The sequence below is a fragment of the Cherax quadricarinatus genome, chromosome 58 (assembly GCF_038502225.1).
Source record: "Cherax quadricarinatus isolate ZL_2023a chromosome 58, ASM3850222v1, whole genome shotgun sequence".
NCBI classification, from domain to species: domain Eukaryota; kingdom Metazoa; phylum Arthropoda; class Malacostraca; order Decapoda; family Parastacidae; genus Cherax; species Cherax quadricarinatus.
The window spans coordinates 10,919,524-10,931,815 of record NC_091349.1 but is presented as its reverse complement, the minus strand read 5'-3'; the positions used below and the strand labels follow the sequence as shown (position 1 = coordinate 10,931,815).

At 37.1% G+C, this 12,292-nt stretch overlaps 1 protein-coding gene across 3 annotated transcripts in view; it reads left to right on the top strand.

Annotated features, from left to right (window-relative positions):
• The window catches only part of PGAP1 (GPI inositol-deacylase), a 122,949-nt gene that overhangs the window by 32,831 nt on the left and 77,826 nt on the right, over window positions 1-12,292 (top strand). For all 3 annotated transcript variants that reach the window (XR_011393622.1, XR_011393623.1, XM_053790162.2), the window contains exons 9-10: window positions 2,030-2,298; window positions 9,482-9,589. Coding sequence is in view for 1 of the 3 variants with exons in the window: in XM_053790162.2 (XP_053646137.1) it covers window positions 2,030-2,298; window positions 9,482-9,589 (377 nt within the window). In the remaining 2 variants the exon portion in view is untranslated. The remainder of the gene's footprint in view (window positions 1-2,029; window positions 2,299-9,481; window positions 9,590-12,292) is intronic.

Here is a 12,292-nt window from a genome sequence, read left to right as displayed (position 1 = left end):
TGGATTATATTGGTCTCACAGGTCACAAACGTTCCTGGAAAAAAAAAAATTAGAAAAGAAAAAAAGGAACAAAACAGTAAAAAAAATGCTACTTTACAAAAGTGGCGGATGTTGCTGTCACCTGGTCATTGAGGGTCAACTTCACACTTCTATATCTTGGAAACTACTGATCAGAATTTTTTTTTTTGTTTTATTACCTATAGAAACATACAGTGGACCCCCGGTTTACGATATTATTTCATTCCATAAGTATGTTCAGGTGCCATTACTGAACGAATTTGTTCCCATAAGAATTAGATTAGTCCATTTCAGACCCCCAAACATACACGTACAAACACACTTACATAAATACACTTACATAATTGGTCGCATTGGGAGGTGATCGTAAACCGGGGGTCCACTGTATTATCTTTAATTCTGTAAGTTTTTTTTTTTTTTTTTTTTTTTTATTTTTTTTTTTTTTTTTTTTTTTTTTTTTTTTTTTTTTTTTTTTTTCTTCAAACTTCTTGGCTCCTAGCTGTCACTCTGAGATTTGGCCTCTGGACCCTGAAAGGGTTAAGGGTTTAATGCTTACCCCTTCCCCATGCATGTAACATGAACTTATAATGCCTCCCACATGATCTATAGTGCGTCTTCTATGAGTATCAAAATGTAATACAGTTGCAAGGTGAGTCTGTTTCACAATACAGCCTCTCCTCACTTAGTGACATATTCATTTACCAACGACTCGGACTTATGATGGGCTCTCTGACAGTATGCATACCTAAATAATGTACAGTGGTACCCCGAATTTTGTACAGCTCCCAACTCGAACATTTATATAAGTGTATTATTGTAAGTGCTTTTGTAAGTGTATTTTTGGGTCTGAAACGGACTAGTCTAGTTTACATTATTCCTTATGGGAACAAATTCGTTCAGTAACGGCACTCGAATAGCCTTCTGGAATGAATTATGGCCGAAACTAGGGGTACCACAGTATATTAGGGCTGATTTCCTCTATTCTATTCACTACAATATGCAGTACACTACTGTATAAACATTTAAAATTATACCAGAAATGTTATAAATGGTGCAGAGGTAACATTAAAACAATATCAAAGATGGTTGACACAAACCCACTACCATTATAGTATGCTTCTCACTTAGCAACGAATTCATTTACCAACGTGGTTTTAGGAACAGAACTCCGTCGTTAAGTGAGGAGAGGCTGTATTTAATGTGATCTTGCTTTTCTTTCTTTAGCTTGCTCACTTCATCATTTTGGGCATTTATTTCATGTGTCCCAGACCTCGCATGTTAGTGTTGTAAAATCCAACCATACCTAAGGAAATCATCTTACAAATCCAACCATACCCAAGCAAATCATCTTACAAATCCAACCATACCCAAGCAAATCATCTTACAAATCCAACCATACCCAAGCAAATCATCTTACAAATCCAACCATACCCAAGCAAATCATCTTACAAATCCAACCATACCCAAGCAAATCATCTTACAAATCCAACCGTACCCAAGCAAATCATCTTACAAATCCAACTGTACCCAAGCAAATCATCTTACAAATCCAACCATACCCAAGCAAATCATCTTACAGATCAGCATTGCTTGTGACCATTTTCGAGAGCTTTTCAACCCCCACAGCCTGTTTTAAGGGCATGCAGTCATTATATGTAGGATAAAGGTGTTTTCATAATATGAAAAATTTGGGATTATAATAAATATGTCACTCTCATTAAGGTACATGCTGGTGTCAAGTCTGTGTCTATACCATCTTGACATTTGCTTGCATTCATATCTCCAAATACTGTACTTTTGAGTCTGAATGCCTCCTATTCCTCCAAGTGCTGTATTATCTCTATGGGTTTAGTGTTCCCCCATAAATGTATAGTGATAAATACTGAAGCATGTGGCCTGTGAAAAAGGGGTTAGAAGCATGCTTGACCTCACTTTTAAGGCCCCTTAAGAAGCAGATAACTAGTTGTGTAGTTAGTTTCCTAGTAATAGCTAATTGTTTTTCTTCTTACAGGTGGAGATTGCCATCGATGTGCACAGCAAGACCGGACGGCAGAGGACCATCGATGTACCAGCTTTTTTTCGCTCTTTCATACAGACTTTAATTGTGGATACAACTCCTCAAAAAGCTCTGTCTTACAATGTAACTCTTAGAGGTTTAGAAGACATGTGGCAGTCGTTCAAACTAATTCTTCGTCCTCGTTCAGCTTGTGCAACAGAGAATGTTCCTATGGCTAAGATGTACTTACCGTGGGTCCAGAAAGAGTTTTACTTGCAGAATAGGTAAGAAAATTGTATTATTCTAGAGTTAGGATTGTAAGTTCACAAAAGTAAGATTAAAATAGAGTAGATTCATAACACAGTTACATATCTGAAAACAGTGTTGTATGTGACATCTGTGTTATGTGGACTGAAGAAAATGTGGGAAAAAATCGGTTTACTTTCTTGGGACCTCAAAAAAAAAAAAAAAAAGCTTTTTGAAAATAATTTAAAAAGTCAAAGGAACTAACTTTATTAACTTTATCTTACCTAAGTTTCTGTTTGCTGATGGTTGTTTATATGCAAGTGTGTGGAAAAGATTTAATGCAGTCCTTCATAAGCACCATTGCCTACCACAACCATTTATAATTAAGACCTGGGTATAAAATAATGTTGACTTGGTGTCTATGCTTTTCACAGAAAATGCATAGGGCATTCCTTCCATAGACAATGGGTAAGGCTCAATACGACTCAACCTGGTGACTTCAGAAACCTTCAACACTACGTAGTTGCTTCACACTGAATATCATTCAGTTCAATTCAATGCAATTCAACTTTATTTCTACATGAAACATTGTTTACAGAGAAATGGGTGACACTTGAAAGCATGTAGAAATTCCATGGTTATGCAGAGCATTTCAGGCAAGCTTTACTATAGTACTTTCTCATTTAATAGCTTTTTCTCACCATAATATCAATCGCCAAGATATTCAACAATTATACAGGCACAAGGATGTGTAATTAAAATGCAATTACTGTTTACTAGCCTTCACTGCCTCTCATCTTCACTACATACTTCTAAAACAAAACTTCAATTTTTCTTTTGAACTGCCAGAGATCCATACTTAATTTTCACCATCACTGGTTTATCTCGTCTTGGGTGCCATGGTTAATATCCAGAGAAGATGGGGTTGATGAAAAGACTGACAGTTGATTGAACAACATGCAGCTGGGTAAAGTATTGGATACATGCATACAGCAACTTGCAATATGGGTGTTTGTTTACATGAAATACTAAAATTAAACTTCGTACTCCTAAAAACAAGGGCTTTGCAGGTAGAGGGGAAATATCCCATGGCATGTTCTAATGGGATCTGACATGCAGCATGGACTGAACCTTTTTTTTTTTTTTTTTTTTCTTAATTTAAAGGATACTCTGGAGTAAATTAGGTTTTTCCCATGCAATGTGGGCTTTGAAAATATTTCATTCCTGTTTTATTGAAAACATGGTGTGTGGACATGTTCCATGAGTCATATGTATATCATATGAGGATTGGGAGAGATATCGTGTAGTAAAAGAGCAGTAATTAAGAAAAAATATTTGCTAACAAAGTAAAAAAAAATAAGATAAGTGAGAAGTGTCTGGAGAGCAGAAAGCTACATTAGAAAGAATTATGGAAAATGGAGAGAGTTTAATGGAAGTCTGTCTTGATCATATGTTGAAAGGCATCCTTTCAGTCCCAAAAACATTTTTATATAGCCATGCACAAGTCAAATTATCTTTTTGGAAAATTCTTTTGAACCTATCATCGAGTTTCACCAACATTTCCATTGAATACTGTATCAAGCTGTAATACTTAATAAGTGCATGCCACTTACTGTAATTAAAGTCGAGTTTCATTAATTTTGTTAATCCACAAATACTTGATGTATGGTGATGACTGTATATATTACAAGTATCAATGTTGTGGCAAAGCTCACTTTCAGGTGTCATATGTTGTGACCAGTTGGTTATTATCAAGGATCCATCACATATATAAACAATGTACAGTTTTCAGGATACAGACTTGGACAAAGGCAGTCAACTTGTTTGCTGTCATGCCTTTAGCTCAGCTGAATCCACCACATACATTGAAGGTGTACCATACACTGCACATCTTCTCTTATAGACTTTTTTTTTTTTTTTACAGAACAGGTCTGTCACCAAGATAGTGTAGAATATTAGAGTGTAGTGTGCAAATATGAGAAGCATGTTTACTGCTTTAAAGCTGTTAAACCATAAGCTCTTATAAAGCTCCTCTATATATGTAGTATAATTTTGTTTTGTAAATGCAATTGAAAAGTACCTCCAAAATTGAACAGCATGTGTCAGGGCTTTCAGAATACATATGTGCTATTCAATCTTGAATGCACTTTTTTAATTGCATTGGCAAAAAAAAAAAAAATGGAATGTATCACATAGCTTTATAAGAGTTTATGCATAGTTAGTTCTCTTGGATGTTCTTGTGAACTAATGATATTGGAAATTGCAATTATTACAATGAATATTGAGCTGCAATAATATAATTTGCAAATACTGCCTATTTTTTTCACTAATAAAATCATAACTTTACTTCATTGAAATGCAGTTACACAATATAAAATGTAGTAATGCATGTATTGCAGTTTACTCTGCAAGTTCATGGATTTTGATTAACATACATTATTACTGAAGGGAAGGGACTCATACAAATGGCTTTAATTATTTAGGGGGGGAGGGGGTTTCACAGCACTACTACTTTTGAGTTCTCTGCATCACCTCTAATTTGAAAATTAACCATGAGCTTTTGTTCAAAAAAAAAAAAAAAACTTTTTGGCTTTCCAACACCATTCTTTTTTATGAATGTCAATACTGTATTTGAAATATATTTTAATACATATGTCATTTTAAAATTAAAATCAGCCCAGATTTGAAAGAGAATTGATTATTTGGACATAGATTTGCATTATTTATGGATTTTAAACTTGAGGCTTCTTGTATCACATCCCTGCAAATTTTGGGGGTTTGCTGTACAAAAAGAAGGATGGATAATACAGTTGTAAGGGGAACTTACAGGAAGGAAGTTGCAAGGGGTTAGTGAAAAGATGTACCTAGTTAGTACATGCTAGTTCTTTGTGAATGACTTACTATACAAATAGTAGGAGTCTAAGAAATAAGATAGATGAGCTAAGATTACTTGCAAGTGCAGGTAATAAAGATATTATTGCTATAACAGAGACCTGGTTCAACTTGAAAGATAGAGAAATGCCTTCTGAATGCAACATACAGGGTTATAAATTATTCCACACTGATAGGGTCAACAGGAAGGGTGGTGGAGTGCCGATGTATGTCAGAGATAAACCATACCACGGGCAGGGTTAGAACCCGCGATCAGAGAGTCTCGAAACTCTCCCAGTGGCTAGTGGCTAACGTGACGGTTTGAAGTTTTGAGACTTTGATCGCGGGTTCTAACCCCGCCCGTGGTATGGTTTGTTTGCAATTGTGTCGTTATGATTTCGTGAGTTATGTCAGAGATAATTTAAACTGTTGTGTTAGACAAGGTGTAAGATTAGAAACATCGGACACAGAATCTGTTTGGATACAGTTTCTCGAAGGTCGTGAAAAATTAATTTTGGGTGTGATTTATAGGCCTCCAAACCTTGAGAGGGAGTGTGGTAGGCTGCTATGGGACGAAATTCATAAGGCATCTAGATATAAAAATGTTGTGTTAATGGGAGATTTCAACTTTAGACAAATTGATTGGAACAATGTGACAGGAAATCTTGGGTCTAGTGACTTTCTTGATACAGCTCAAGACTGCTTTTTAAAACAGTTTGTGACAAAACCAACTAGAGGAAACAATCTGCTTGAATTTGTTCTTGCCAACAAAGAATCATTAGTTAATAATCTTGAGGTTAGTGATGAGCTAGGAGAAAGTGATCACAAATCACTTAGTTTCAATATATCATGGAATTACCCAGAATTTTGCAATAAAGTCGCTGTCACAGATTTTCGCTTGGCCGATTTCATGAGTATGAGAAATTACCTGGGTGGGCTAAATTGAGAAGACCTTACTGTGTGTCAGGTAGGTAGAGTTGGTTGCCAATATGACATATTTCAGAGCATAGTGCTGGCTGCCCAGACGACTTTTGTCCCGAGTAGGGATATTAGGTCTAACAAAACTGATCCCAGATGGATAAACAATAGATTAAAACATCTCCTTGGTCAAAAGAGAGGCATATATAGGCATATCAAAAGAGGGAAAGTACTGTTAGGAAATCAATATATTCAATTAAAGAGAGAAATAAAAAAAGGAATAAGAAAAGCAAACAGGGATTATGAGGCTTAAGTCACAAGGGATTTGAAGACTAACCCAAAAGGTTTCTTTCAGGTATACAAAAGTAAGATCAGGGACAAGATAGGCCTACTTAAGAGTAACTCAGGTCAGATCACTGACAGGGATAAGGAAATGTGTGAACTTTTCAATACCTACTTCAGTACCTACTTCCAGAAATAATAAATTATGTAGAACAGGATGATAATGAACTAGCACAATTAGGGTAACTAGTGACATGGTCCTCAGAGAAATAGAGAAATTAAAACCTAACAAATCCCCAGACCCTGATGAACTATTTGCAAGGGTTTAAAAGGAATGTAAAGAGGAACTTAGCATACCGTTGGTTAATCTTTTCAATATATCACTACAAACTGGCATAGTGCCAGACAAGTGGAAAATGGCAAATGTACTACCTATTTACAAAGCAGGTGACAGGTCCTTAGCTTCAAGCTACAGAACAATAAGCCTTACTTCCATAGTTGGTAAATTTATGGAATCACTAATTGCCGAAGCAATTCGTAGCCATCTTGAAAGGCATAAATTGATTAATGACTCTCAGCACGGTTTTACAAAGGGGCGTTCCTGTCTTATGAATTGCTAACTTTCTTCACTAAGGTATTTGAGGAGGTACATCATGGTAATGAATATGATATTGTGTATATGGACTTCAGTAAGCCTTTCGATAGAGTTCCACATCAGAGACTGTTGAGGAAACTTAAGGCACATGGAATAGGAGAAATTTTTTCCTGGGTAGAGGCATGGTTGACAAAGAGGCAGCAGAGAGTTTGCATAAATGGGGAGAAATCAGAATGGGGGCATGTTACAAACGGTGTTCCACAGGGGTCAGTATTGGGCCCCTTGTTGTTTACAATCTACATAAATGACATAGATGAGGGAATAAATAGCGACATAAGCAAATTTGCTGATGACACCAAAATAGGCTGTCCAATTCATTTTAATGAGGAGATTAGAGCACTCCAGGATGATTTGAATAGACTGATGCAGTGGTTGGTGAAGTGGCAGATGCAGTTAATATAGACAAATGCTAAGTTCTAAATGTTGGACAGGAAAATAACCATGCTACATATAAACTAAATAGCGTAGATCTTAATATTACAGATTGCGAAAAGGATTTAGGAATTCTGGTTAGCAGTAATCTGAAACCAAGACAACAGTGCATAAGTGTTCACAATAAAGCTAACAGAATCCTTGGCTTCATAGCAAGAAGTATAAATAATAGAAGTCCTCAGGTTGTTCTTCAACTCTGGATATCTTTGGTTAGGCCTCATTTAGATTATGCTGCAAGTTCTGGTCACCATATTACAGAATGGATATAAATGCACTGAAAAATGTACAAAGGAGGATGACAAAATTGATCCCATGTATCAGAAATCTTCCCTATGAGGATAGACTGAGGGCCGTGAATCTGCACTCTCTAGAAAGGCGTGGAATTGGGGGGGATGTGATTGAGGTGTATAAATGGAAAACAGGAATTAATAAAGGGGATGTAAATCGCATGCTAAAAATATCTAACATAGACAAGACTCGCAGCAATGGCTTTAACCCGTAAACGGTCCAAACGTATATATGTATACGTTTTTACAGCTAGTGCCCCAAACGTATACGTATATACATTTTGTCATACATTCAACATTGCCACGATAACCTTGAGTCGCCTAGACATGAGAGAAGGGGTGTGTGCACTCACTGTGTGCCATATTAAAATAATTGGGGATGCCTGGGTACCATATGCTCTTTTTTCCTATTAAAAAAATGATTTATTTTTTTCTCAAAAAATTTGAGGCACTACGCAAGAGAACGTATATATACGTTTGGACCGTTTACGGGTTAAATTGGAAAAATTCAGATTCAGGAAGGATATAGGAAAACACTGGTTTGGTAATAGGGTTGTGGATGAATGGAACAAACTCCCGAGTACCGTCATAGAAGCTAAGACATTGCGTAGTTTTAAAAATAGGTTGGATAAATACATGAGTGGGTGTGGGTCGGTGTGAGTTGGACCTAACTAGCATGTGCTACTAGGTCAGATGCTGTGCTCCTCCTCTAAGTGATGTGTCTGACCTCACTAGGTCAGTGAGGTCAGACTGTCAGTGAGCTTAAGATCACTAGGTCAGTGAGCTTAAGCCGATAGAAGAATTGGACCTGCCTCGCATAGGCCAGTAGGCCTGTTGCAGTGTTCCTTCTTTCTTATGTTCTTATGCTCTGAAAGGCTTAACATTTTCTTAAATTACTAATTGTACACCGTTTGTTGAAGTCAGTAGAATGAACTTGACCTTTCCTTAGTACTGGACTGGATTTACACTGTAAAATATATTGGAAACAATAGTTTTAAACTTGAGGCATAGTAAAGAATTTAATGTGATAAAAGTTAATGTAATTCAAGTTAAATCTTAAGAACATGTTATTGAAGGATTTGAAAATGTATTGGGAAGATTTTGAATTAATAATGTTTGAGATTTTTATTTTGCTCTTCTATAACAGACAAACTTAACATGTTAAGTACATTTGTGTTTACACTATAGTTTTCTTATCTTTAATTTAAATTTATTGTGATTTACTCACATCCAAGTACTGTACAGTCTGTGCAGACAGTTATGACACTGGCTGCAGGACAAACTTTTGATCACTGAAACATACAGTAGCAAATGGTTGAAGTCTGGACTTTCATACACCAATTACAAATGTGGCCATGCAGCCTGTGGGTCAGACTTTGCACTATGTACAGTGAAGCTCAGATGATGGCATATTACATGGATAATAAAGGTAGAAAAGGACAGTGTTTTGTTCTCGGTATTATGGCTGTTCCACCTCTGGAGCAGCCATGAAGCAGAGAAGAAAACACTGTCCTCTTCTACTATTATTGTTCATTTGATATGCCATCATCTGAGCTTCAGTGATCATAGTGCAGAGTTCGAAACTCAGACAGATGAGGCCACTTTTGAAGCTGCATGGCCACACTTGTAGTTGGTGTATGAAAGCTACCTCAGATTTCTAGAAGGTCCAGACTTTATCCATCTTCTGCCATATGTTTCAGTGGTCAAAGGTTTATCCTGCGCAGACTGTCTTTATCAAGTTATGACAAATTGTACTGTAGAGTATATGTTTTTCAGCGGTCCAGGTGTATCTTACATTGCCGAGATTGACATCCCACGCCTTGATGATAATTCCTCCTCTAGCATCCAGTTTATTCTAAACCCTGCGTGTACTTACTCCATACTGTAAGTTTTATAGTGTTTTAGTTGCAAGGCAAATGTAAAAGAATTTTAATAATTGATTAAATTTTAATAATTTATTAAATTATTCTGCTTAGCTAATTTCTTTTTATAAACAATAGAGTTTAAGTTAATTGCTGAACTTCCAAACTGCCCAAGATCTTAATCTTCATTTTCGTTACAATGTAATACAGCATCTCCTCACTTAATGACGGGGTTCTGTTCGTAAAACCACGTTGGTAAACAAATTCATCACTGAGTGAGGAGCATATTATAATGGTAGGTGGGTTTGTGTCAATCATCTTTGATATTATTTTAATGTCACTTTAGCACCATTTATAACATTTCTGGTATATTTTTAAATGTTTATGCAGTAGTGTACTATTTTTTTTATTTATTTATTAACACATCGGCCGATTCTCACCAAGGCAGGGTGGCCCAAAAAAAGAAAAACTTAAATCATCATTCACTCCATCACTGTCTTGCCAGACGGGTGCTTTACACTACAGTTATAAAACTGCAACATTAACACCCCTCCTTCAGAGTGTAGACACTGTATTTCCCATCTCCAGGACTCAAGTCCGGCCTGCCGGTTTCCCTGAATCCCTTCGTAAATGTTACTTTGCTCACACTCCAACAGCATGTCAAGAATTAAAAACCATTTGTCTCCATTTATTCCTATCAAATACGCTCATGCACACTTGCTGGAAGCCCAAGCCCATTGCATACAAAACCTCCTTTACCCCCTCCCTCCAACTCTTCCTAGGCTGACCCCTACCCCGCCTTCCCTCCACTACAGATTTATACACTCTCAAAGTCATTCTGTTTTGTTCCATTCTCTCTACATGTCTGAACCACCTCAACAACCCCTCCTTAGCCCTCTGGATAATAGTTTTGGCAATCCCACACCTTCTCCTAATTTCCGAACTACAAATTCTCTGCATTATATTCACACCACACATTGCCCTCAGACATGACATCTCCACTGCCTCCAGCCTTCTCCTTGTTGCAACATTCATCACCCATGCTTCACACCCATACAAGAGTGTTGGTACAACTATACTCTCATACATTCTCCTTTTTGCTTCCATGGACAAAGCTCTTTGTTTCCACAGACTCCTAAGTGCACCACTCACCCTTTTCATCAATTCTGTGATTCACCTCATCCTTCATAGACCCATCTGCTGACACGTCCACTCTTAAATATCTGAATACATTCACCTCCTCCATACTGTCTCCCTCCAAACTGATATCCTGTCTTTCGTCACCTAATCGTTTTGTTAACCTCATAATCTTACTCTTTCCTCTATTCACTTTTAATTTTCTTCTTTTACATACCCTACCAAATTCATCCACCAACCTCTGCAACTTCTCTTCAGAATCTCCCAAAAGCACCGTGTCATCAGCAAAGAGCAACTGTGACAACTCCCACTTTGTGTTTGATTCTTTATCTTTTAACTCCACACCTCTTGCCAAGACCCTAGCATTCACTTCTCTTACAACCCCCATCTATAAATATACTGGACAACCACGGTGACATCACTTCCTTGTCTAAGGCCTACTTTTACTGGGAAATAATCTCCCCTCTCTCCTACATACTCTAACCTGAGCCTCACTATCCTCGTAAAACCTCTTCACTGGTTTCAGTAACCTACCTCCTATACCATAAACCTGCAACATTTGCCACATTGCCCCCCTATCCACCCTGTCATATGCCTTTTCTAAGTCCATAAATGCCACAAAAACCTCCTTACCCTTATCTAAATGCTGTTCACCTATATGTTTCACTATAAACACTTGGTCTACACACCCCTTACCTTTCCTAAAGCCTACTTGTTTATCTGCTATCCTACTCTCTGTCTTACTCTTAATTCTTTCAATAATAAATCTACCATACACTTTACCAAGTATACTCAATAGACTTCTTCTTTCAACGCACCAGCCGTATCCCACTGAGGTGGGGTGGCCCAAAAGAAAAAACGAAAGTTTCTCCTTTTAAATTTAGTAACGTATACAGGAGAAGGGGTCACTAGCCCCCTGCTCCCGGCATTTTAGTTGCCTCCCACGACACGCATGGCTTACGGAGGAAAAATTCTGTTCCACTTCCCCATGGAGATAAGAGGAAATAAACAAGAACAAGAATTAGAAAGAAAATAGAAGAAAACCCAGAGGGGTATGTATATATATGCTTGTACATGTATGTGTAGTGTGACCTAAGTGTAAGTAGAAGTAGCAAGATGTACCTGAAATCTTGCATGTTTATGAGACAGAAAAAAGGCCACCAGCAATCCTACCATCATGTAAAACAATTACAGGCTTTCACTTTACACTCACTTGGCAGGACGATAGTACCTCCCTGGGCAGTTGCTGTCTACCAACCTACTACCTATACTCAACAGACTTATTCCCCTATAATTTTTGCACTCCCTTTTATCCCCTTTGCCTTTATACTATATATTGTATTAAACAGAATAGAGGAAATCAGCTCTATTATACATTATTTTGGTATGCATACTGGTCAGAGAGTCTGTCATAAGTCCAAGTCGTCAGTAAACGAGTACGCCGCTAAGTGAGGAGAGGCTCTGTAACCAAATTATTTTCAATACAATTTGTGTTACTTCACTACAGCGTCTTTCAAATCAACTTCTTTGTCACAAGATGTCTCTGGAGTAACTTATATTTTTATTGTTTTTTTTTTTTTTTTTATTA